This window comes from Brassica napus, chromosome A5, assembly GCF_020379485.1.
Source record: "Brassica napus cultivar Da-Ae chromosome A5, Da-Ae, whole genome shotgun sequence".
In the NCBI taxonomy this organism is placed as follows: Eukaryota; Viridiplantae; Streptophyta; class Magnoliopsida; order Brassicales; family Brassicaceae; genus Brassica; species Brassica napus.
In genome coordinates, this window is record NC_063438.1 from 22,466,561 (window position 1) to 22,493,637 (window position 27,077).

The window sequence follows — 27,077 nt, forward strand, 5'->3', positions numbered from 1 at the left end:
TGCGGTTAATTTTGGATGATTCAGTTTTTTTTTTAAACAAACCAAACCGAATACGAAATCATTTTTAAAATCCCACCAACTCAAAATCTAACTCAACCGAAAACCAAAAATTTCATAACCAGACCTGCTAAACTCTTTTAAGAGCACCCCCATTGAGAGTTCATGGGGGGAGTTCACACAAAAACCAAGAAAAAAAAATAATAAAATAATTCAATCCCATGAACCCTCTCTCTCCTAAAGTTCTTTTGGTTGAACTTCTCTCTCCTAAAGTTCATCACTATAGCGCGGACCCCACGTGTCGTGGCGGCCCGCGATTGGTCTAACTTTTTTTTTTTCTTTTAAGAAAAAAAACCAAAAAGAAAAAGAAACAAATTTTAATAATAAAAAACTAAAAAAATAAACCCCGAGCCTTTTGTCTTTCTTGATTAAACTCTATGAAGTCTTTACCTTTTCTCTTTCTTGATTATGCAAATATAAAATTACATGTTATCCACCGATTTTTTAAAAGATCAACTTTTTGGTGAGACAATGTTATGCGCAACTTGATGTTATTTGTATACAAACAAAAAGACAAACATACAACACTGGGTTAGTTAAAGGATTTTTATCATCCTAGTGACTGTCATCAGCTTTAGGCCTAGTGTTGATAAGCATTTTGCGAAGCATTGTGTTCTCGTTCATCAAAGTAGAGATCTTCTCCTCAAGCTCATCATTGTTGTTCTGCAATTCGTTAGCTCTTGATTCCATATCACTCACATACACTTTCTTCCTCTCCCTCGCTTCTTGTGCCGATACTCTATTCCTCAACAATCTGTTTATTTCATACCAAAACCAACGCACATTCATTATCACTTCTTTCACGTTTCAATTGCATAACTTTAGTAAAAATGACTGATTCATATTTCACCTCTTGTGGCTTCTGTATTCTTTATCGACTGGGTCTCGTCCACGGCCCCGCTTGGCGGTTGAGGTTACGTTTTGGGTCTGGTCAATCTCCGGTTTGTTGACTCCGTCGTCGGCGTTGCTGCTTAGAACACCTGTTGATCCAGCTGCTTCCATGTCAGGAACCATCAACAACTCCTCCTCGTCACTCTCCTCTGAAAATTATACAAACCCTTTTTTTTTTGGTCAACCCACTTTCTTAAACCCAAAATAAATAGGAAAAAAAACAAAATTTTCATTAAAAACAAGTAAACAACTACCAGTTTTGTGCTTCTTGGGGGACGAAGAGGAACTCGAGTTCCCATTGGGTCGTTGAAGAGACATCAATATATTTTACTTGTCTTTTCAGATATTGCTGAAGACCAGAGTAGTAGAGAGAGTAAGATGTTAAAGAGAATACCGAACCAATGAAATGGCTTCTCTTTCTCTTCTTTGGGACCACTGCAAAGTCCGAAACCAATCAAACACCACCATATAACTCTACAACTCGTTTTGACGTAAAAGTCTTGAAAATGTTATGTTTGGCTTATAGAAGAACACGTATGTTCATGCAAGACCACAAGTGCAAGAGTCTCTCTCAATCCAATGGTCGAAATTAACAGAGCATATATAATGTATCTCCGTTTTCCTTTTTAAACTATACTACCTGATTGAGATTCTAAAGTCTTTGATTGTGACCACAATTGATTGTTCTGTTTTTGCTTTTAAACTGTGTTCATGATTTCTTATGGAAACAAAGCTTTATTGACAGAGCGTGTGGGTTTTAAGACCATAATTACTGTCTAGAACAATACAAACGTACTATACAGACAAAGTCAGAGACTATGTGCGTGTATTTGTTTGCATGGCGTAGAACGGTAGAAGGCATGCACAGCACACTCATCATGTAGCCATATATTGATGATAGTCCGATATATACCTTGTTTGGTTTCTATTCCTTGCTTTTGTGAACTTAATTTATACCATTTACTTGACCAAAAAAAAAGTATACCATTAACTTTCTTTTGTACTATTTTTAATAATGGGATGGATTCCGGATTAAAACCAGACCAGTCCCAAGGCTTGTTGAAGTGCGGCTATTCTTACCACTCAAATTGAACACTAGCTTAGTAAATTGTGGAACTCGGTTGCTAATTTTTATCTACGACGAGCTAGTCCACTGTACACAAAAACAAACCACCAGACCACACCTTATTGGTTATGAATTTTATTGGTAATTAACACCGTGGTGGAATAAGTTAGCAGATGTTCAGGTTTTGTAGCAATTATAAAGATTTTATAATCGTAAGTATTAGTATTCTAAAAAAAAGAAAAAGTAAGTATTAGTATTCTATTTTAGCTAACAATTTTAATAATTTTCCTCTAGGAATATCAAGAAATTTATAGGCTTTATCCATAATGAATCCTGAATTAGAGGTTATAAATCATTGAGACTCGGACTTGTCACTAGAACCGGCCGGCTCTAGATTGCTAGATCAAATGCGACTAACTTTGGTATTGGAGCTTTCTGGCGGGTTTAATAAGAAAATAAGGTTTGAAATCTCTGTTGGTGATTTATTAATGCTGGTTAAAATAATCTTCTTTATCACTCTTACATGATATTATACAAAATTAACGTACATAAACTTTTTGTCGTATTATCTTTCAAGATTCAGGACTAATACACATTAAAAACCTATGGCCTGTCGACCTTTGGTTTGTGCTATTTTATCCGTTTTCTTCTTTAAATTGGATCATGAGTCAGAGTATGTGTAATGTGTATCACCCAAAGGGATCCCCGTGCCTTAAAATCAACTAAAATAATTTGATGTCACTTTTTGACGAAGTACTATCCAAATGATTGATTTTCATCAGCAGCTAGCAGACATTCATTTTGTTTGTAGGACTATATATATGATTTGATTATATGAAGTTGTATGCAAACGTGGAGATATGATTGCATCTTTGTCTATGCATGAACATGCCACGTTAATTTAGGAGTACATCTCATGATAATGATCTCTCTTGCTATAACTTTTTGGCACAATACTATTGCATGCCTCTATATATTACTTCCATAAACGTCTAATCTACGATAGTCACAAAGATGTAATTAAGCTACAAACTAAACGGTATTGGTTTTCTTGTTCTAGCATTATAAAGTTAATCTACGATAGTCACAAAGATGCATGCATGAAATCGGTCTTAATATATAGTTAAGTGATGTCAAAATTTTGGGTCTCTTTGAAAATAATGTAAAAGAAATATGTTTTTGTTTTGTTTTTGTTCTTACTTATGATACCGACTAACCATATGACAAACTCTTCTAACTCGAGATAAATACTAATTAACTCTTTAGACATGTCGTATATGAAAATTAAATAATTGATTATATTACCTAATAATTACAAGTATAAAGAGGACTAGACATTCATCATTAGACTACTAGACATTCTAAAGTTATTTATATCGAAATTCTCAGAAGAAGGATCCCTAGAGACAGACATGCATGTCCAAAGACAGATCGTAAAATAACTCATAGGAGTCTTAACGATCCAACATTCAAGGTAGGCTTTATAAGAAAGCAACTATTAGAATAACTATTACATTTCCCATGATGATTCAAAGATCTAATATTATTATCAAAACAGCCAATAAACACTATGTAATGTAAAACGTCTACATTATATTTTAAGTTATTATAAATTAATGAAAGTATTTTGAAAACAAAAGGTAAAAAGATTGGGCTCCTAAGAGAGACAAGCCAGAAAGCTAAAGAGACATTAACAGGAAACGTATAGTTAAAGAAAAGAGCACTGTCTGCTCCACAAAAACAACATACACAAAACTCTTCAGGTCTTCTTTATTTTTATTGGTTCCGCAATTTTCTATGGTCTGTAACATTAATGTGTCACAGCGACAATTGAGTTTTCATATCAACAGAATGGTCTAAAATTTATCCCCAAGTTCATAGTCTATAGACTCAGTTTTCAAATATTGATGTACGAAAGTGAAAGTGAAAGTGATGTGATGCTCAGTTTCTGTTTAAGGCTAGACAATAAAGCCTTTTGGCCCTTTATCTCTCCTAATTAAAGAATCTGAGCTGTTGAGAGATTTAAATCAAAGCCTTAACATTTTAGCTCCAACACCATCTGAACACACCTTCCTTGGATTCATCCTTTTATGGAAACTTCGAATCTTACATGTAAACAAATGTTAAAGCCATAATCTTATGTTTTACTATTAACAAGCTTCAAAGGCCTAAACATGTGAGTTTGTTATCTAATCGGGTAATTATCACAGTGGTTATCAAAAATCATGTGTGTTCATATATAGAAAATGTTTAAAGTTCATAGTTAAAGTGGTGAACCCTTAAGCTTCAATATTTATTTATAGCAAAATTAAATAAGTCATTTTAAAATAAACCTATGCAATCTCAACACGTACTAGTCTCTAATTTGTTTACCAAACAGATAGATATATAGAAAGAGAGAGAGAGAGAGAGAGAGACATGAAGAGCACTCTCAAGAGAGAATATAAGGAATCATGCAGTTACAGTTGTAGGTGAGAGGTTACACAGCTTCAAGGTCTCATCAATGGAGAATTCTAACTCATATTCTCCTTATTCCTCATCCTCCGTAGACAGTACTAAGCCTTCACCTTCTGAATCTTCTGTTAATCTCTCCCTCAGCCTCACCTTTCCTTCTACTTCTTCACAAAGGTCTTCTCCACATCACAACTCTGTTTCTATGTTCTGTTTTTGCTCTGTTTTTTAGTTCACATTTGAAGTTTCTTGTATTTTTCTTTTGTAGAGAGACAAGCCAAGATTGGCCCCCTATAAAACCTCGTTTAAGGGACACACTAAAGAGTCTTCGTCTTCGTCAACGCGGTTACAACACAGCTCTCTTTGTTAAGGTTTATATGGAAGGTGTCCCCATTGGGAGAAAGCTTGATCTTTCCACATTCTCAGGCTACAAGAGTCTATTAGAAAATCTGTCTCACATGTTCGATACATCAGTTATCTGTAAGTAAAAGTCGTGGAACAAAACATTTAACTAAATCTGAACACTTTGAAGAATGTCCATACATTGTCTTTGGTTCAAACAGGCGGTACACGAGATAGCAAAAACCATGTTTTGACATATCAAGACAAAGATGGAGATTGGATGATGGTTGGTGATATTCCATGGGAGTAAGAATCTTGAATCTTGAATCTCACATACATAGTTTTCCATATCTAACATTGACTTTGGTTCGATGTTTTTGGTCCAGTATGTTTCTTGAAACCGTGAGGAGACTGAAGATCACAAGACCCGAGAGGTGTTAAAAACTTGGATCGTTCGGTTCATGGACTCTGTTTCCACAGTTTTTGGGAGATTTAGGAATTGAGGAAGAGTCTTTACATGTGGGACAGAGCTAGCTCTTGATGCATATCAGCAACGGCGACCATAAAGAACTAGGAGGATTGATGCATATATTATTTATTTAACACCTATGATGCGTGTGTGTGTGTGTTTTTCTATAAATATAAAAATAAAACACAATATCCAAGAGTTTTGTTTACATGTTTGCAATAGTGTTCCTTCGGATGTGTACACGACCATGGTCCATGAAGAAACACACGAACGTTGTTTGTTGGGGAGCACGAACATGTAACAAAGAGAGAGAGAGAGAGAGAATGATTCTCTGGTCTCGTTGATTCAATATTCAGGTTACACCAAGCCCGTCTCAAGGCCCATATAAAAAGCCCGTGTATGACGGCCCTAAATTTCATATAGTGCGTATAAACACAAAAAAATAGGTAGGGGTGAAATGTGTGAGAAATCATAAATGTAAGGGCGGTTCTGAAATAAAGTAAAAATAATATTACCGCATCGCCTGAAAATATCAGAAATTGAAAACTGAATCTGTGAAAAATTTGAGAGGATGAAGGCTTCAGGGAAAGGTCCCGTCAAGTTCAGGATGTAAGTTTCGTCTCCTCTTCTTCATCTTCGAATAGAGTTCATGTGTTAGTGTTTCTCTGCAATTACTAACCTCATTTATGATGGGGGGGAGGTAGGCCTACTGCTGAGAACTTGGTACCTATTCGTTTAGACATTCAATTCGAGGGTCAGCGTTACAAAGATGCCTTCACTTGGAACCCTTCAGGTTTCTCTCCTCTCTACTCTCTAAAAACCTTATCTTCTTGTCGGAATGTGATAAAGGTGATTCCTTTTTTGTTTGTGTGTTTTGGATTTAAGACCCGGATAATGAGATCGTTGTCTTCGCTAGAAGGACTGTTAAAGACTTGAAACTCCCACCTGCGTTCTTCTCTCAGATTTCTCAATCTATTCAGGTTTGCGACCTTCTCTGTTTATTTACAATTGTGGGAGTGTTTGAATGTGGGGTTCTTACTAAGTTCTATTACACTAGTCACATGTTGCTTATTGGTTCCTGCTGTTTTTATCTCTAGGACTGCTTGTGTGATGTGTTCTTGCTTGGATTACTTTTTGTAAGAGAGGGCTTTGCTCACATTGGTTAATTGTTATGTTTTTATCAGTCTCAGCTCGCAGACTTTCGGGCATATGAAGGACAAGATATGTACACTGGTGAAAAGATCATACCAATCAAGGTTTTAATGCCTTGTTTTCTCTCTCTCTCTTTCTTTTGTCGATGAGTGATTTTCTGAACAAAGAAGAATGTCTAGAAGCTGATGAGTTATGTTTCTTTTTTTTTTCAGCTTGATCTCAGAGTTAATCACACCCTCATCAAGGATCAGTTCTTGTGGGTGAGAATACGTGGTAGTTTCAGTCATGGTTTGTGTACTCTTATACTTGCATGTAGCTTGACTTTAGCGGTTTGCAGGACCTGAACAATTTCGAGAGTGATCCTGAGGAATTTGCAAGGACCTTGTGCAAGGATTTAGGTGTTGAAGATCCTGAAGTTGGAGTAAGATAATCGCTCTCAGTTTTCTCATCCTTCCTTCTGTGATTAAACAAAGTTCAGTTTCAAATGTTTGATACAAAGTGATGTCTGGTTTCTTTTCTTTTTGTTTCCTTTCTCCTGAAGCCTGCTGTTGCATTTGCAATCAGAGAACAACTTTACGAGGTGAATGATCTGTTTGGATCATTAAGCTATTTTTCGTTTCTTTTTTTTTCTAATTTCAGTATAAATAATTCTCTGTTGTTTCTACTTTGCAGATTGCAGTTCAAAGTGTGAGTTCAGCTAGGGAGAGTAGATTAAGCAAGAAAAGCCGCAGAGGATCTGATTATGGTTCTGCGAGGTCTTTACACGTTGCTTCTATCCAAGTTGCCTTTGGTAATAGTTGAGCTTGCTCGAACAATTCCTTAATAAGTCTCCATCTTCTATGTGCAGCAAGGCAAGTGGCTTGTCAATGGACCTAGTGAAGTTATTCAGCTTTAAGTCCAGTGTAGTTCGGTAAGTGATTTTTCATTTTATCTAGAAAATTTCTTAGTGAAATGTCATCTTTAAGACCTGTTTTACAATTGCCGGCTGGTGTCTAGGTTGCTTATAAGATGAGTGGAAACATTTTTAACTTCGTGTCACATCATAAGTTGAAATGCCACATATTCACACATTTTCTATCATTCGATAGTTGATTTTCCCCATGATTTGGAGATGGTCCTTCCTAGGAATGCTCTGATAGTGAATTCTGGACTAAAAATAAAATAACGTTGTGGATATTTGAGAACATCTCTTCCTGCATTGATGAATTTTTGAAATAGAATATAAAAGTGACATGTGTAACCTAGCAAAATTGATAACAAATTCCGTTCATAACAAATATTTTTCCATGATCTTGACAGGAAAAGGAAAGACTTGGATGTTTATGAACCAATGGTGGATCTGCTAACAAATGAGGAAGTTGATGCTCTTGAAGCCAGAGAAGAGAGGCATGCAAGGTGAAGAGTTTTGTGTACAGTATGTCTTATGGCAGGAATCAAAATGAAGAGTAGCACGAACTCAAATGATGTTGTACTATGGTTAACCAGAGCTTATGATCTTAGGATAACTTTTCTTCAATTTATTGACACTAGAGAATCTTTGGATTCTTACAACAAATTATAAACTCGTATCTGATAAGACACTTTCTACATTAGTCAATGAATCCAATCCGATAGTCTGACTCTATACAGACTGGTGTGTATGTGCATAGCTCTGGGGTTTGGTTTAGTAAAAAGTGGTTAGGTGAAGCACAAGTTGGTGTGGAGTGATGAATGTTAGATGGAGTTTACCTCAAATGGGCATGTTAGGTTTGCAGAGTTGAGTGAGACCATCTCTTGATTGAGATGTTTCCCAAACCATTTTTAGAGAGAGAGAAAGATTAAACAAAAATGAAAATAATAGACAAAAAAATTAGGAGAGACTCACTCAGAGGACAAGGCACGTTGTGAGAATTAAGTGTCCCACTTGAGAATTTAATAAGATCTCATCATCAACCATTGAACTCACTGTCGATAATACGGTCGTACTTTGCTTCTATTCTCTTCTCTCTATTTCTATTTTTTTTTTTTTTTTTATCATTTGCTTGTTCAATGATTGGGTCCCCCCTCTCAGCTCAAGCTGCTGTCATCTTAATTATTTTTATTTTTATTCGGAATTGTTCTGATGGAAGTTTTGTAATCTTGTGTGGAGATTATTGATCAGTTTTTTTTGTTGTGTAGAATTTATGAGTTGTACTTGTGCCCTTTTGAATCGGCAGAAATTTGAGTACTAGTAATAATAAGAACATAATATTAAGTTTCAAAAAAAAAAAAATACAATAAGAACATAATATTACATATGGAAATCAGTTTGAATTTATTTTTTGAACTTCTATGTTGTGGTATATCATTCATACTCTAACCTACACATATTGTTATTTTGATTACGGATACGTGCTTAACTTATAATGAACTTTTGTGTTTCCTCTTTTTCTTCTAGGTAATTAGCTGGTAATAAACCTAACTGAAATTGAAGAAACCAGTTAAACCAATGCCCAGCTCCAAATGTAGGTCATACCTTACATTTTCTTTTCTCTTTGTGGTTATAACAGAGTTGGGTCTACTTGTGAGTGAATTGTTTTTCTTTTTTTGTTGACTTGAGCGTACGTGAAGCCTTTAAGGCTTTAAGAGCATCCACATTGAAGGATGTAATGGGGTTCATGGGCTCAAGTTCCTAGGCCCGGATTTTTAAAAGAAATGTTTTAATGGGTTTATTTACGCGACCCGCTTCTTACGAGTGACTCGGTATGAGGCGGGTTCACGCCAGGTGTCACGGTTCCATTGGCGCCGCGTTGTTGACGTCACGACGACGAAAGCGGAGAGAAATTCATTTTCTCATTTTCCAGAAAAGACTAGGGTTTTTCCCCGAGAGGCGAACTGTCGAGCGATTTTGATCTTTCTTCACGTTTCTCCACTTTTCTCCATCGAATCGACGACGGAGTGTCTCCTCGACGAGAATAGGTGAGTGTCGAGTTAATTACCCGTTAGATCGAAGCGTTTTGATGTCGATTAGTGGGGTTCTCAAATTAGGGTTCAAACTTGATTTTGGGGGTTTCGCTTCTAGGGTTCCAAATCGTCATCTGGGTTACATTTTGGGTAAGATCGAACCGTATAGTTGTCGATTAGTTGGGTTTTGGAGGTAGGGTTCAAACTCGAGTTTTGGGGGTTTCGATTCTATGGTTCCGAATCGTCATCTGGGTTTCATTGTGGGTTAGATCGAACCGTTTTGTTATCGAAAAGTGGGTTCCATTATGGGTTCCGTTCATGATATAATTTTGTGATTTTGTTGTAAGCCGTTTGCTTGACTGGTTCAGATGGATCCCGCAGAGGAGATAAGAGATACAAAGAGGCATCAGGAGTACTGCAACATGTTGGGATACGTCACAGATTCCGAATATGGGATTCCTAGAAGATGTCCCTGTGGTGGGAGAATCATTGACGAGGTTCGGGTGAAGGAGGAGCACGACACTCATCCTGGGAAGCGCTTCTTCAGCTGCATAAACTACGAGGTAAGAGATACCTCAACAGACTCATACATTAGTATAAAAATTTATGTTTATGTTGTCTGATGTTTTTTTTTTGTTGTCCCCAAGGCTGATGGATTTCATTATCGTCAGCCTTGGGTAATAGGCGTCCAGGAGGAGATCGAACGCCTGCGTAAGCGTGTAGAAGAGGCTGATGAGGTGATCAAGTTGGTGCCCAATCTCACCAAACAGATTGAGAGTGTTGAGGTTAGTGTCGTTTTTTAAGAGTAGCTCATAGGAATTAATACTGGTAATGTTTGGGTTTTTTTTAATTCACTAACAAGGTTTCTATGTTTCCATATGCAGGCACAGGTTAAAAGGCTAAGTTTGCTGCTTGATCACCTCACTGGAGACGTTTATAACCTCACAGTGCAGATGGCTAATCTGGAGAAGGTCTGCTTTGAATGAAATTGTTAAGGTAAACACTCTAACTAAAATAGTTCCCTAGAAGTAGTTTCCTTGTAGGTTGCTTGGTTGAACTTCACTAGGTAGACTAGGAAGTAAAGTAGATGTTCATAAATCTAGTTTCTGTGTTGTATTAATTGATATGCTTTGAAAGTGATGTGATGCTCTCTATAGTACGAACTGAACTAGGGTAGTTGGTTGCTGTGTTGAATGCTTGAAAGTGGTTGTGTTTTGATGAATGCTATCTGTGTAATACTTGTTAGCGTTTTAAAAATGAGATTTGATGTGTAATGAATGCTCTCTGTTCGCGTTTTTAAAATGTGATTTGAAAGTGGTTGTCTTTTGATGAATGCTATCTGTGTAATCAATGTTTGGTAGTTAGAAACGCAAACCAAAATATTAGTTTAAAAACATAGTCAATCCTTCTTTAGAAAACACATACCAACTTTAGAAAACACATACCAACTTTGAAACACACCAATCGAAACCCAATGGATCCGCTTTCCTTTACTTCTCCCGGCCCTGTGAACATAGACGTAGGGTCTTCTGATGTTCCTAAGCCGGTGGAAAGGAAAAAGTGGACAATACAAGAAGACTTAGTCCTCATAAGTGCTTGGTTAAACACAAGCAAGGATCCCATAGTTAGTAACCAGCAGAAGTTAGGGTCGTTTTGGAAAAGAATTGAGGATTATTTCAATTCAAGCCCTCAGCTCACAGGCTCTGCTTCTAGAGAGTGGAGTCAGTGCAAGCAGAGGTGGGGAAGGCTCAATGACCAGGTGTCTAAGTTTGTGGGAAGCTATGAAGCCGCTTTGAAGGAGCAAGCTAGTGGCCAAAATGAGAACGATGTCATGAAGTCTGCCCATGACATCTTCTTCAACGACTACCACAGCAAGTTCATACTTGAACATGCGTGGAGGGAGCTGCGGTTCGATCAAAAATGGAGGTCTATCTCTTTACCAAGAGATGGTGCAAAGGAGAAAAGGAAGGAATCTGCAGAGACGGTGCCTGACTCGGAAGAGGCAAGGCCACCTGGTGTTAAGGCTTCCAAAGCAGCCAAACGCAAGAAGAATGGGAATGAAGCTGCATATGATCGACTACAGAGCATTCTAGACTTGAAACAGAACATATCCAAACAGAAACTACTAGATCGTCTCCTCTCAAAAAAAGAAGCTCTCACTGATAGTGAGATGTCTCTGAAGGAGAAACTCGTAGCTGAGATGCTTTGATCTGGTCAGTGATTAGTTGCGTAGTTGTTTAGGTAGTTATAATGTTTTGTTGATTGTTTAGGTTGTGCAGGTGACGGGTTCAATCTCGTAGATTGTTTAGGTTGTTTTGTTGATCGTCTCCTAGGTAGTTTAGGGTGTTTTGTTGCTTAATTGATTATTTGCTAACTTGATTATTGCTTACTTGGTTACTAACTATTTGTCTTGCTTCTTCTTTTGTTTTTTGTTGTGCAGGTCACGGGTTCAACTTCTACTGGCGTGTTTGGTTCTTTCTGCAGGTCACGGGTTGTACTAGCTAGTGGTGTAGTTGTGGTTGTAGTAGGTGTGTTTGTGTCACGGGTCATGATGAACTCAGAGTTTGTGTTTGTGTCACGGGTGTGAAAGGTCACGGGTTGTACTAGGTAGAGCTGTAGTTGATGAATTATGTTTGTGTCACGGGTGTGAAAGTGTAGTATTTTGTTGGTTTCTACACTTCACGTGTGTTGTAAAACAATGACTATATAATCTATGTCTCATTTATGCATTGCTCTCAAATATTGTTCACCTCTTTTTCTCTTAAACTTGTGCTTCTTCATCGCTTCTCTGCAGAACAATAAGAACACAACTATCATCCTCTATCTTCTTTAAATCATATAGCACAAAACACTCAAGCCGACGCCACAAAACCGTCAAAACAAATTTTTTTCTTTAATATCCACTTTTTTTTAAACACTTAGCCAAATATTCCTATTCTATCTCCACCTTTTTTTAAAACCTTTAATCATATTTTTAAAATGTCATCCTCATCGTCAGATGGCGTAGATGAAGCTGTTGAAGAATGGTTCGATGAAGAATTTGATAATCTCGTCGACTCCCTAGTTAATGATCAAGCAAAAAAACCAAAGAGACGGGCTTACTACGAAAGACATCGGGAAGAAGGACACAATCAACTATGGAATGACTATTTCAGGGAACATGCTACATACCCACCGGAAATGTTTAGAAGACGTTTTCGAATGCACAAGCCATTGTTCCTTCGCATTGTGGATGCTTTAAGAAATGAAGTTCCATACTTTCAGCAAAGAAGAAATGCTCACGGAAGGTACGGCCTATCTACACTACAAAAGTGTACAGCAGCTATACGTATGCTAGCATATGGTCAATCAGGAGATACGTATGACGAATATCTCCGACTAGGTGAAAGTACTGCACTTTTATGTTTAGACAATTTCACTAATGCGATAATACAATTGTTTGGCGATGAGTATCTAAGAAAACCTACAGCTGATGATCTTCAACGACTACTGGATATTGGAGAGTTACGCGGGTTCCCAGGAATGGTTGGCAGCATCGACTGTATGCATTGGGAGTGGAAAAATTGCCCAACAGCTTGGAGAGGACAGTACACACGTGGTTCAGGAAAGCCGACAATTATCTTAGAGGCGGTGGCATCACAAGATCTTTGGATATGGCACGCATTTTTCGGACTTCCAGGTACCCTCAACGATATTAATGTTCTTGATCGGTCACCGGTTTTGATGACGTTATACAAGGTCGAGCTCCTAAAGTCAATTTCAAAGTCAACAACCACAATTATCGTATGGCGTACTATCTTAGCGACGGAATTTATCCGAAATGGTCAACATTTATCCAATCAATCTCACTTCCTCAAACTCCAAAAGCACAGCTATTTGCTCAACATCAAGAAGCCGTAAGAAAAGATGTCGAACGTGCTTTCGGAGTATTGCAAGCGAGGTTTGCAATAGTTAAAAACCCAGCATTACTTTGGGACAAGGAAAAAATAGGAAGGATTATGAGATGTTGTGTCATACTGCACAACATGATAGTAGAGGACGAACGCGACAGATTCACTCAGTTTGATACAGATGAATTCGAATCAGGAGAGTCAAGCAGAAGTTCCCAGGTTGATGTCGTCTCCTCTACGGAAAGCCTTTCTAATGTCGGTGAAATGCGTGGGACTCGCAATCAAATTCGGGATCAACAAATACATCATCGTTTGAAAGCTGATTTAGTTGAAAATATATGGCAAAAGTTTGGTAATTTTGATGAATAATCTTTGTATGTTTAAGATTTCTCTATGTATTAAATAATTTTAAACAAAAAAAAATTAAAAAATCATTTAAATTTCTAAGAACCCCATGTTCGGGTTCACTAATGAAAGAATACAATCAATACAAGTTCATCACTATTTATGACCCCACCATAAATATAATAAAAAAATCCTATGAACCCCAAGAGGGGGTTCATTGATGTGGTTGCTCTAACTCTCCATGTGTCTATCCGAAGTTAGGAACATCAACTCAGTGGATAGGGTGTGATACCGAAAATGCAAAAATATTACTAACTTCGAAGAGAATGATAGAGCAGTATGATAATTACTTACCTCTTGGCAAAAATGACGATTACTTGCCTTTTCAGATTAACAATTTGTTAAAATTTACTTCTTTTTGACTAATTAGTTGGTCAAAACAAAAACGGAATTGTCGGTGAGTTGAATACCGTTTACATTGAAATTTCATAGTTGATCAATCTCAATACTAATGGACTTTCTTTTGGTCTTCTGATTAATAATTTAACACATGTGCAACTTCGGTCAATACATGGCTTTTACATTATGGAGAACTAGTTCTTGAGTTCTTAAACAATTAATGCTAATCATCTCATACAAAATGATATAGAACTCAAGAAAGACATTTTTTCTCTCCAGAATAAAAAAAAATCCCACCGTAACATAATCACGTGGATTATCAAAAGAGAAAAAAGAAAAGAGAGAGTAACATCTCCATATTCTGGACGATAATTCGTCGAGAAAAACCCACTAGACCTTAAGCCATGACCGCAGAAGAAGTAAAGATAAGAAGGAAGAGGAGAAGGAGGTGGCTGCTATGGAGGGCTAGTACCACTTTTAATATATGTACAAAAAGAAAACCATGTTTGTTTGGTTGGTTTGGGGTTAAGAAGAAGTGAGGTTATTGGAGGAGTTAGATTTGTCGAGAATAGACCACATGACGAGAACATCATCGTAACCACAAGCCATGACTTCTCCTTGAAGCTCTTGTACCATCCTTCTCTCGTGCTCTTCTCTCGCTTTTGCATCCATTCTTCCACCGCGGCCACCCTTTTGGGGTGATTGCTGCGGTTGGTTGAAGAATGTTGCTGCCTTCTTGAACGGTGTTGCTATTGTTTTCTTCCATGATGCCATTTTTTTGTTTGTTTACTCAATTCTTGAAACAAAGGAAACCTTCTTCTTCTTCCAATCAGAGATTCAGATTGGGAGAGCTCGAGAACGACTTGTTATGTGTATTTATACACACACAATCTCTCTCTTGAAATACATTACAATAATAGTTAGTAATTAATAAACTAAAGAGTGATTAGTAATGCTAAAGCAAAGGGGAGAGAGAGGCAAGATCCGCAATGAGAGGTTCCAAGAAACATCACTTTTTTTTTTTTCTTTTAACTTTTTGTTATCCATTTATGATTTAACCTCGTTTAGGCCTCTCCCTACCCTCCCACATGCCTCCCCACGTGATATCTTCCATCTCTCCCTTTTACATCCAAGATCAACAAGTTGTGTGTAGTAGTATCATATAGCCAAACCAGATCAAACCGAACCAAACCAAATCAATACATATGAGAGAAGCAGATGAAGTCAAGAGTTTGCCTTTTCCCACTCCTTGATACTGACAATTAAATCATCAAATGCTTACAGCATTTTCTCATTCCCATTCACTTCCCCCCACTGTATTAAATGTGCCCATCTCCCTTTTTTATTTGTTTATCATATCCATCTTATATCTATATCTTTCTTTTTGCTATTTTCGTCAATAGGTCATCTAGCAAAGCAATACTTTCATGAGCGAGAGCTAGATAGATGTCTAATGAGGTGAGCGGCTTGGGTTGTAATTTTAAGTTTACTATTTTGTGAAGCACATATAAATGAAGATGTGTATACTGATTATACTCATAAAAATATGTAGCCAATGTAGGTACCGTACAATCTATATCCCTACCAACTATAAATTTAATAATTGGTACCAATGAGTTAGAGGATTGAGGTGGCTAAGAAGGTATAAAATTTGGAAGACCAATGAATTAGAGGATTGAGGTGGGCACAGATTGGTCAGCAATAACCCATGTGATTTCACATGTTCTTCTGCTTCTCTATCTCTTACCCTCTTTTCATACACATCTTAGTATTAAAATTATATTATATATGTAATATTCTGCCTACTCGTTAGATATACATATATTACAGTGTATAATTTATCCACTTGATATTTTGAATCTATCAATAGTTTCACATTTCATAAAAATGTTATTCTCATTTTTGTGTTCACTCAAGCTTTTGTTTCTTTGATAATCTAAACGTTTACCTTTTGTTGACTATTTTTAATTATTTTAGTTTGAGTTGTTTAACATGGATTTTCATTTGGTTATATATGAAGTATAATGAATATAAAATGAGTTCGTTTTCCTGTAGTTAAGATTAAAAGCGATAAATAATTTTAACAAACTAAGTGAAAGTTGAAATTAATGCAGATATATAGATTTGTCTAATTTTATGCACTTGTAAATGTACACTGAAACATTTTAGCTTTTGTATTATAGTAGGACTGGATAACAAAACAAAAAAAAGCTTATGCCTCCCAAGGTATTTCTCTTTTAGTTCTAAGAAAACTCTTTCAAATCTAAAGATTCTTTGTCATTTTGATAACAAAATTGTTAGAGTGAATCGAATACGACTGATTCAATTTTTTAAAAAAATTTCATCATGTTTGGTATATAAGAAAACTAAATTATTTTTTCATTTATCGATTTTCAGATTGATTGGATATAACAATTTTTTTTTTGCACAGGTTGAACATTCTGAATTCAGCCGTATGCACGCACCAAATTACAAGATCCCTTTTTCATATGTACGATACATAGTACATTTATGTTTAGTTTAAGTAACCCTAGTAGTAAATTTAACGTAGCTTAAAAGCAATGCTTCAATTTTCTTCTCTTTGATATTTGGTTTTAAAATTAATAAAATGTATCAAAAGCATATATTTTTAAGAAAGATTAAAAGCATCTTTTGCATGAGAGGAACAGTGTCAGTTCATGTATCATCTTCTCGTTACAATAGAATCTGTTGTTTTATTTAATTAAAGCCTATTATAATATATGTTCATATTTTATTTTTATTAGAAATATAAAAAGACTCACTTCCTTTATTTTGTTTGTACGTAGCATCCCACATGACATATTGACATCCAATAGACTGCTCGTTAGTGCGTAGTTATTTTTCTTTTTTCTCACAATTTTTTTTAATTGATAGTATAACGAAATATATAAATATAGATTGTAGAACCTGATTTGGTTCGTGGTTGATCACACATACGGAGGTACCCTCAGTAGTCAGTACACGATGTATTTAATCAAATGGTTATAACTTTCTCTCTTTTCTTTTCTTTTTTTTTTTTGGGGGGGGGGGGGGGGGGGGGGGGGGTTAGTAATTGGCTATAACTTGTAGATGTGGTTTCTTTCTTTATTAATATTTTCTGTATTCTCTTTTTTAAATTCATTATGATAATTTAAAGAAATATAAGATAAATCCATGTGTTTTGCAGGATTTGAATCATGATGATTAGCTGGTGATGGTAAATTTTAAAATACATATATATATTTATATAAAATATACAAAAATGGTGATGCAAATAAACTGAAAGGAGAAATATACACAATGCAGCGGATGGATGGTTCTAGTTTTGACCATACGGAGTTGCTATCTTTTCTCAAAAGTGTGAGGTCGGTTAGATTCAAAAACACTGTTATAAGCGAAAAATAAATTAAAAAGGCAAATCTAAAGAGTGAAGAAGTACCAAACAGGAAGCTTAATAGTTTGTTTGTTTGTTGACTGATGAAAAGAGAGTGGCGGTTTGGTCGGTCCGTAGATTAGGTGACTTGTACGAATTTCCGGTGCCTCCCAAACTCTGACTTTCTCTTTCTCACACTTTCCTTTTGATTTTAAAACATATATTTGTGTAACGTTTTTTAATTTTAAGATTATATAAGCTTTGACTACTGAATATGTTCTCGTTTTCCGAAGAAATAAATTTTCATATTCATCGATATTATTATGGAGTTTACACTTGTATAGTAGTCATTAAGTTTTTTTAAGTTATGGATTCAAACATATTATGATACAAGATATTATTATTTAAACTAGAGATTTTGTCCGGGCTACGCCCGGGGTCAGACAAATATCAATATATTTAATATATATAATGCGTAAATATTACATCCCTTGAAAAAAATATAAACCATATATATAATTAAAAATGAGTAAAACTGATAATTTATCATTTGTACTATCTAAAAATACATAGGGAAAGATGAGCAAATGTGAAATGAACAAAGAATAGTTAATTCTAAATTATGATCCAAATATATTTTTTGAGCAAAATGATCCAAATATATTTTATTTTATGTATTGGGTTATCATGGAAACAAATTATTAATCATAAGTAAAATCCATCTGGTTGCTAAAGAAATAAACCATGTATTACACATGCCAATCTAAGAACACACCACATCACTATTCTAATCACAATTCTAACATAGTAGATATTTACAGATTTATATTTTTGTTTGAAATCAGTGTGCTTTCACTTTTTATTTACAATTGAGTTCTAAATTATGGTATTAGAAATTCTTTGTGGTATTTAGAATCTATATGAGATGAATAGATGATGACACTTACAATGATGTTTGATGACTGCTGCCCACTTTGGAGCAATACTAAAAATGTCACCAAAAAATCCTTAAAAGTTGACATCAACATTTGTTTAATGCTAATCTTGAAGTGTTTATAAACTTTTATTAATAAGTAATAACTGTAAAACAGTCTCTAAGTTTTTCTGAAAAAAAAACAGTTTATATAATTTAAATTCACAATTAATTTGGTTCATTACCAGTGATTATTAATTCGATTATCTTCTTTAGGAGTCTGTTTCATAATGTTATGCATAAGTATCTTAATTTTTATTGTGTATCACTTGAATAAATTTTGGAGAATTATATATTTAATTAAATATATATATATATATATATATATATTATTTGTTGTTTTAGTGTGTACCTATTCAGAACTAAATCAATAACAACCTCCGTTTTTCTATGGATTTTGAAGATATATACCCTGCATTATGTATATTTGACCTATAACATATACTTGTAGGTTTATGATAAAATTTGTATTTTAAATTTAAATAAGCTAAACCAAATATATAGGTATGTTGTTAGCAGCTAATTAAATTTAGGAAATAACCATAAGTTCGAACCCTAAATTTCTCTAGAAGGTATTTCTGCTACATTTTTCTTAATTGGAAATATTTATATCATTCAATTGATCTGAATGAAATAAGGATGACGTGTTAGTCGGTATTTCTTGTCATTTGGAAGAACTATAAAATTTGATACTTCATAAACTGCTCATTCCTTCAACATTTATGTATGTTGGTCTTTTTTTGAGTCTTGCAGTTTCCTCAATCCTTTGCATTTTTTTTTTAATATTCACCAATAAGTGGTGGAAAAATTGAATCAAATGATAAATATATTATGATTTTTTCAAAATGTTCGTTCTTGTTTTTTTTTTTTTGCAATTAATGTCCACATACAGTTAAAACATGCAAATACTATAAATCTTAAAATAAGTACTATACTATGTAATTGTTGATTTGATAAACATTGTTATTGGTTTGGTTTGCTACTCCTACATTGTTAATTATGATAAGGGTTTGTTAGGTTTATGAATTAGGAGTTAACTGATGATCTTATTGACAATAACTGTAAAGTGACGAATCTATTGGCTATGTATTTGGTGAAAATATTATTCATTTTATTTGGTGTGTGTTTACCCTTTTGTTTGTTCTTCCCATTGCTTTATCAGAAGAACTTGGATGTTATGATTGACCCATGTTCAAAACGTTCCTATTCATGTGTTTTGTTGTCACCAATTTTTTTAATCTTTCTTTTTTTCATTCTCTTATAGTCCTTAAGGCTATAAACAAACTGATTTCTTTTGTTGTGTCTTATTTTTAATAGGTTTATTATGTGATGTTTTGAAGTTTGTGTGATTTATTGATCTAGATGGAGGTGATGATGTAATTTTTAATATGTGCATATATCAGATTGGGTCTGATGAATTTTATTTTTCGGGTAATTATATTATATTTTAGGTGAGCAGTTAGAGAAGAAAATAATTGCTTAGAAGCTAATTGTGGATATATATATATTTTTTTCTTTTTGTTTTTTTCCTAGTGTTTATGTGTTATTATGTTTTTAATATTTCATCTTAAAATTGTAGTTCTATATTTTGTGCTACGCAGTTGTGTTCTCGGTTTGGTTGTGTCCCACAATTTTATTTGGTTATGAATTCTACAAACACTATTTAACTTGACTTTGAACATAGGAGATGTTGTCCAAGATAGAGGGTCTCTTCGTCTATAGAATATACTTAGCAATATGAATGCTTGGCTTCTTTACAAAATGTTGTAGTGTTAGATTTGAGAATAAATAAAAACATTTTTAGTTGCAATATCAGATGCCATTTGACAATAGAAATCTTTCACATAATTCAAAAATATATAGAAACAATTATTCACCTAAAACTTGCTTGCTTTCCCTCGTCTCTCATAGTCACTGCTTAACGATATTTATAGAGTAAATCTGGTTACATTGGTTTTGTTACATTGGTTTACAAAAAAAGAGGTGTATTTTTTCCTTTTGCTTCTTTAATACAAATACGTGAACATGTTCTCTGCTTTGGTTTTGTCTCTTTGCTCCCCTGGTGATTAGTTGATCAATTCTTTTCTCTTTTATGTGTTCTTTGTAGTGAATAAGATCTGGAATCTCATCATTGTTTGTTTTTTAAAGTGTAACATATTGGTAATTCATGAAATGAATATTCTTTACCCTAACACAATACAATATTTGATATAAAGTTCTTTTGGTGATTGAGTGTGTTATAAAGAACAAAAATATTACTTCAACTACACTCTACAAACGAAAGACACACCAACCAATATTTTGAGAGATTTATTCCAAATTTTAAATAGTTAAACAAAGATGAAGGAATATCATTCTTGATCCTATCCCTGAAATATTCTCGTTATGTAATTTAACGTGTGCATATACATATCAATCTTAAAGTAGTTTGGTCCTGTCCAAATGATCAACATACACATCAACAACAACATTAGCACAGAGCTTTGAAAATTAAATGTGCGATTAGCTACTGAAAACTAAATGAAAAATTTGTAAAGCGAAAAGAATCATCTAGTTCGGGTAAACGTTATTGCTCTGAAGTTGCCTTGAACTATATTCCTCTCCACACACATCAACAAACATCGTAAGCTCGTTCTCGGCCAGGTGTTTTGCTCTTGGGTCGCCACACTTAGTTTGGTAAACAGCCTCTGTTGTTCCTCCAGCCACCTCATTTGTTCACAAATTTTCAGTTTTCGGAATCTACGGTTTTTTCAGTCATATAAATGAAACTGTTACGTACCAGAGCTGATGTTGCCGGGACAAATGGGTAGTCCACCTTACTGTTGATCTCCTCCTCTAAGAGACATCCCAATCAACCTTGCTGTTGATCTCATCCTATATAACCCTCCAATGAATACGCCCAAACTATATAACCATCAGTAATCAAAATAGTTACTTTAAGACATTTGGTGAAATAAATAATTATATAGATACATACTTATACGAAAAGACAGGTAGACTTTTTACTTGTATTCTGGCCCATTGAATCTCTTGTTCTAGTTGGGTCAGCATGATCGTAAAATAAGATAAGATTTGTCTCACCAACTGATCTAAGACTTTTATTTGCTACACCATTTATGGATCGTTAAGATAAAATATGCTTGTTGAAGTAAACTTTCAAGAGCTAAGAAAGAACACATACCCAGGTCTAGCGACAACCATTTATCTGTTGTTGGTGCGAAGAGAATCTGTATATGAAATGGTTTTCAATAGAATCAGAGTAGAGTTGAAGCAAGTAAGAAAATTACAACACTGTCAGATTCACTACTCAATTTTAAAAGGTGACAGCTTTGCAAAACTTATCTCGAACTCTTCTATGGACCACAACGTCAAAATGTGACAGAATCCTGTAGAAATGGAACCTCGAACCAGTTAAGACGGTCGACAGAAGATAAATCAATTTACCATCAGGATTGAAAATTCTATAACAAAAAATTATAAGGCTACAGGAGACTTGCCGGAGGTATGAATCGATTCCATGGCCCATAGCTTGATATTATTGTATAGAGGTTCTACGATGTGGTTTGATGTAAGTATCAATAAAGGGCTGTACCGGTTTCCATCTCAAATCCCCGGGAAATTGGATTGTTTCTCTGTCGGGAGAATCATGCATCATCCTCTCCGCCTCTCGTAAATGTCGCTATCTTCACCGCCACCGATCTCATTTCTCCTTCCTTCCAATCGAACCCCCATGCGATGCGGTGATCTAACTATTGGAGTCGGCCAGCCTTATGTGTTAGGGCTTTTCCACGCATCTTGTTATGGGACACTGTCTTCCGGATCAAATGGCGGCGCCGAGGCCGACGGGGAGCCAGGATCTGTTCGATACGTATTTCAGGAGAGCAGATTTGGATGGAGATGGTCGTATCAGTGGTGCTGAGGCTGTCGCTTTCTTCCAAGCCTCCAGTTTGCCTAAGAACGTCCTTGCGCAGGTTTGATGTAAGTATCAATAAAGGGGTTATATAAGATGGAAAACAAAGGGAGGTGAAGGAGAAGATCTCATGAAGATAAGGTATAAGAAGTGAATTGAATGTGTTATCAAAACTCTGAAACAGAGATTCATAGAAATCTGAAACGATAGAGAACAAACAAAGAAGACGAAGAGCTAGAGAAGAGAGGCGTAGATCCTAGTGTTCACCGGCTAGGTTTTTTTTTTTTTTTAAATTATACCGATAGATTGTAGCTATAGGATATCAAAGCCCACTGTTAAAGAACAAAAGCCCAGCGGAACCACATCGAAACCCATACGAAATCAATAGCGTAGTGTAGGAGATCCAACGTGTATTAATTAAATGTTTTGATTTGTCACAGCCCATCTGACGTGGCTAAACGCTTCAACGTGATTGGTCGATTTAATTGTCCTACGTGGACATGCTGTATGGAGCTCATATATCCCTTTTAATATAGTATAGATTCGTTCAAATATTGATTTTGGGCCTTCAGATATTATGGATTCAAAGTTCAAAGATTTTATGACTTTTGTAAAAGAAACTGTTATGAACGTAATATATGCTTGTTATGGGGTTTTACTGTACTTGAAGACTTGTTAGACCCATTATACTTGCTAAGCTGATAATTAAAGTTTAAGTAAAATAAAATTTTATACTATGAGATTTACGTGGGAGAAAACCATAAAACAATTCAAAATAGTTTTACACGAAAGCAAGTTATATATTTAGAAGATGAGACCAGGGTTGTGAACACTGGTTAATCAGTTACCAATTCTAATTTAGAACTAGTTAGTCAACACTCAAAATTTCTTGGAAAGGCTTTTCTAGCCTAGCCTAGAAATCTCATAAAATTTAATCTGGGAAGGAAAGCCCAGGGGCTTTTTCAACTGCTTACAAACTTTGGTTTAAGATTTATATATCTTTTTGTAAACGGTTTAAGGTTCACATATTTACTAGTATTATCCTCGTCCTTCGCACGGGCATTGTTTTATAATTTACAACAATAGAAAAATGTTATTTTGAGAAATATTATTTTGAATGTTATATAATTCAGTGTGAAAAAGTGTTATTTTGGGGTCATATTTATTAGTAAACTTACAAAATTAAAATTTTGTTGTTTATATCTTTCAATAGTCCAATATAAACAACATGTATTAATCTATTTTCTAAAACCTATAATAATTTTTTTTGGCATATCGAAAGAGAAAATTAAAACTTAGTTTGCATCCATTTGGCTAGCAACATGGACTAACCATCTTGGAGCATAACAGTTCACATAAGGTATCCAGAGTTCGCGTGATCGGATTCCCTTCGTTAGGCCATCCGCACGGAGGTTTAAAGACCCTGATACGTAGGATACAGAGAATGCGCTGAAGTTTCTTGCGAAAGCATTAATTTCATCCAGTTCTGTTGCCATAGCCGGCCATTTCTCTTCAACGTTCTTGACAAGCTTGACGAGGTGTTGATAGTCTATTTCAAAGTGCATTATCTTAGGGTCTCTCTTCAGTGTTTCATGCATTACCCAAATTAGTCCTTCAGCTTCCGCATGTAGAGGAGATTCGGTTCTACTCGCCTTCTTAGCCCCGTATAGGAACGTTACGTCTTCGTCCATCATCACAAAACCTAATCCTATATCTTCTCAAGCACTTACCCACAAAGCATCGACTTGGCATCTCCATCTTGGTGGAGCTGAGGCTAGTGTTTCTGCAGGTCCGTCACTCTGCTCGTCCATAACAGGGACTATCTGAGAGAGGTTCCAACTTTCAACTTCACTCATGGCGAGTTGGAGGGTATCCATTGGCGTTATGTCTCTATTGTTAAACAGTTTTCGTTCGTGCTTTCTATATGTACCATAGTATCACGGGAATGCATTCACATCTCGGCGCTTGCTCCTTTCTCCTTAGCCCTCCATAGTAGATAATCTATGTTTTCAAATAGAGATGATCGCGGGAATAACCCCGGAGGTGCTGGGATTTGTGATAAAGCCCAACATTGCAGAACAGGCCGGCACTCGAACAGCGTGTGGTTTATAGTCTCAGATTCCGCACCGCAGCGAACACATATACTATCTCTCATACAATGTCGATCCCGTAGACTCTACGTCGTAGCCACAAATCCGGATATAGCTTACCAAATAAAGTGCTTTAGTTTCCTTGGGGCTTTAATTTTCCATGCTGCATTCTTTAGCTCAATAGTGCTGGGTTCAGAGATCATCGGCTGGTAGGCTGCAGTACGCAGATCATGAGCTACGAAATATTCCGACTTAACCATATATAGTCCAGATTTTGTAAAATCCCAGCTGTTAACAATCTCGTCTTCTTATTCTGCTGAAGCGAATTGATTCAATATGGGATATATCTTCCGTTGCCACGAATTCTTCCAGCAAATTTGAGTTCCATGTGTTCGTGTCCATGTTGATGAGGTGATGGACTCTCAGGTGGGAATCTCTGATTACGCCGGGACATAAAGGTAGCCATGAGGGGTTAGTTGGCATCCATGGTTCTTCCCAACCTTGGTGTCATACCCGTTTCCTATCCTTTTTCTTAGTCTTTGCTGCAACACTTGTTTCTCAGCGAGGATAATTTTCCATCCGTATAAGGGGTTTGAAGCTTTATCCACATTCATTGGGTTCGTGTGTCTATAATATCGACTTTTCATAACCCGAGCCAGAAGGGAGTTTGGGTACTTCAGCAGTTTCCACAATTGCTTAGCTAAGATAGCCAGATTAAAGTCATTGAAGTCTCGAAATCCCAATCCTCCTTTATCTATCGGCACACAAATTTTATAAAAAAAATCGAATTTGAAAAAATATAATTTGAAAACATAAAAATTAATATTTTTTATTTTTTTATTTGTTTAAATAATTATTTATTATATATATAGAGAACAAAGGTATAAAAGTTTTTTGCCATTTATTGAATAATATATTTTTAAAAATATCTCTTTAGTGGTAGTAAACATGAATAATAATACAAAAAAGTGATAAACATGAGAATTCTCCATTTTATTTTGAGGTTAAGTTCATAATCCTCCACGGTGAATTGTTTTACACGCCAAACAACATACATAACTGGTCAACAAAATAATGAGATATGATCAAAGTTGAACAAGCCAAAGAACTACTATCATCTTGTAAGAGATGTGAGAGGTCTGTACGTATATATTTTTCAGTCATATATATAAATAAAGATATTATATAATTTGATCAAAATGTTATTAATTTTCTTCTTAAAGTTGAATTCCATTTGTTTATAGACAGTGCGAACCGAGAACTTAAATCTCATTACTATTATATAAATAAACAAAACGAAAACTAATACATGTTGATCTAACAAAAGCAGTGAATTATAAGTTCTTTTACCATGAACTAGCACAAGATAAAAGAAAACATGAAGAAGCAAGCAAAAAGAAGGGGGAACAGGGGGGGGGGGGCAAAACATGGAGAACAACTCAAGGAGTAAGGGTTTTGTATTTAGGATCAGAGACTTGGTTCTCGTAGAACCTAGAGATAAAAGAAGTTGCTCTTCTATCGACCCCTGGCTCAGCGATCCAAAGCCGACCATCTTCATCACTGGTCATGATTCTGGACTTTATGATCACTCCTTCTTCGCTCCAATCTTCTCCATTGTTTGAGCAGCACGGTAACAAAGCTCTTATTACTGAAAACGATGACGATTTCTTGTACCCACCCATCTTGATCTATGTTAATGTTATATATGTATACATCTAAGTTTTCATATTTATAGGGAGTGAGAGAGATAGAAGAAGAAATAGCTAGGAAATTGTGGGGGTGATATATACAAAAGACGACCTCTCGTGTATACAACATGCCTTTAACACGTACGTCGATTCGTATCTCTGTATATAATATATGATCTATACGAGGTTTAAAATAAGATTATTGTCTAGAGAAAATGCATTCGAGACCGACCGATGGATGGATGGCTGTAAAAGTGAAGGAACTTCTTTTGAGATGAGAATATGTTCTCAACCTTTGCATGTATGTGGACTGGAGGATTCAATTATATATTTAGTAATTTACAAGTCTAATAAATTGCAGTATTTAATGTATGGTAGATAAATAAATTTCGTAAAATATTCAGGCCTCTATTTTATATACTACCAAATTATATTCTTCAGCTTTTTTATTTTATTTTTCTACTTGTGAATATGATTAATCTGCAAGTTGTCCAAAAATACTGATTTTATTCAACAAGATATTCCACTATTTAAATTATATGTTCAAAATGTTTATAATAAGTTAATTTCTTCATAGTTAAGTTTGTCTACTTTACATGTTTCAATGTAATTTCATCCGTTGCAGTGTTTAATGTAGGTATTGGCTACTGCTACATGTATGATGCTCGGTTTAGGTTAAAAAGTTTATACTGTTTTCCAAAATTTATTAGTAAAGCAAGTAACGTAGAACCAATACATATGTCAACGTTTTTTTTTTGACAACAAATATGTCAACGTTATTAAAACTCTTACAAAGAACATTGAGAAACTTTGTTAGAAACCCTTGTGCAGGTTATGCTTTTGTGATTGGCTCTACTTTATTAGTATTGTATTTATGAGATTATACAATGAGGGTTTGATTGGTTGAAGCTGTAAATTTATGTTTTTTGATCTAAGATTTAGGTTTTAGATTTTTAGCTTTGGTTTTAATTTGTTTTGTTGTAGAGATTTTTTTTAGACCACTGAATAAAAACTCTGAGAAAGTGTTTTTTTAAAGCTAACATATAAAAATAAAATATG

At 35.2% G+C, this 27,077-nt stretch overlaps 6 protein-coding genes across 6 annotated transcripts; 4 read left to right on the forward strand and 2 right to left on the reverse strand.

Moving 5' to 3' along the window:
• Positions 1 to 437: 437 nt before the first annotated feature.
• LOC125609007 (transcription factor HY5-like) lies at positions 438 to 1,415 on the reverse strand. The gene is made up of 3 exons (XM_048779701.1): positions 1,203 to 1,415; positions 908 to 1,097; positions 438 to 811 (listed from the first exon to the last, which is right to left on the reverse strand). The coding sequence occupies exons 1-3, from the start codon at positions 1,264 to 1,266 to the stop codon at positions 613 to 615; spliced, it is 453 nt and encodes a 150-aa protein (XP_048635658.1). The 5' UTR covers positions 1,267 to 1,415; the 3' UTR covers positions 438 to 612.
• A 2,980-nt stretch (positions 1,416 to 4,395) lies between these two features.
• Positions 4,396 to 5,486, forward strand: LOC125609008 (auxin-responsive protein IAA31-like). The gene is made up of 4 exons (XM_048779702.1): positions 4,396 to 4,642; positions 4,734 to 4,945; positions 5,029 to 5,113; positions 5,194 to 5,486. Exons 1-4 carry the CDS (start codon positions 4,518 to 4,520, stop codon positions 5,246 to 5,248), a joined length of 477 nt encoding a protein of 158 aa, XP_048635659.1. The 5' UTR covers positions 4,396 to 4,517; the 3' UTR covers positions 5,249 to 5,486.
• A 172-nt stretch (positions 5,487 to 5,658) lies between these two features.
• Positions 5,659 to 8,052, forward strand: LOC125609009 (chromatin structure-remodeling complex protein BSH). Its single transcript, XM_048779703.1, has 10 exons — positions 5,659 to 5,885; positions 5,981 to 6,069; positions 6,162 to 6,256; positions 6,461 to 6,532; positions 6,641 to 6,688; positions 6,766 to 6,849; positions 6,970 to 7,008; positions 7,101 to 7,183; positions 7,276 to 7,338; positions 7,728 to 8,052. Exons 1-10 carry the CDS (start codon positions 5,848 to 5,850, stop codon positions 7,825 to 7,827), a joined length of 711 nt encoding a protein of 236 aa, XP_048635660.1. The 5' UTR covers positions 5,659 to 5,847; the 3' UTR covers positions 7,828 to 8,052.
• Positions 8,053 to 10,824: 2,772 nt separating this feature from the next.
• On the forward strand, positions 10,825 to 11,937 carry LOC125608685 (glutathione S-transferase T3-like). The gene is made up of 3 exons (XM_048779128.1): positions 10,825 to 11,541; positions 11,621 to 11,629; positions 11,791 to 11,937. Exons 1-3 carry the CDS (start codon positions 10,825 to 10,827, stop codon positions 11,935 to 11,937), a joined length of 873 nt encoding a protein of 290 aa, XP_048635085.1.
• Positions 11,938 to 12,329: 392 nt separating this feature from the next.
• LOC106356776 lies at positions 12,330 to 13,250 on the forward strand. The gene has a single exon (XM_048779129.1). It carries the CDS (start codon positions 12,330 to 12,332, stop codon positions 13,248 to 13,250), a length of 921 nt encoding a protein of 306 aa, XP_048635086.1.
• An 841-nt stretch (positions 13,251 to 14,091) lies between these two features.
• On the reverse strand, positions 14,092 to 15,006 carry BNAA05G22690D. The gene has a single exon (XM_013784510.3). It carries the CDS (start codon positions 14,756 to 14,758, stop codon positions 14,510 to 14,512), a length of 249 nt encoding a protein of 82 aa, XP_013639964.1. The 5' UTR covers positions 14,759 to 15,006; the 3' UTR covers positions 14,092 to 14,509.
• Positions 15,007 to 27,077: the final 12,071 nt, after the last annotated feature.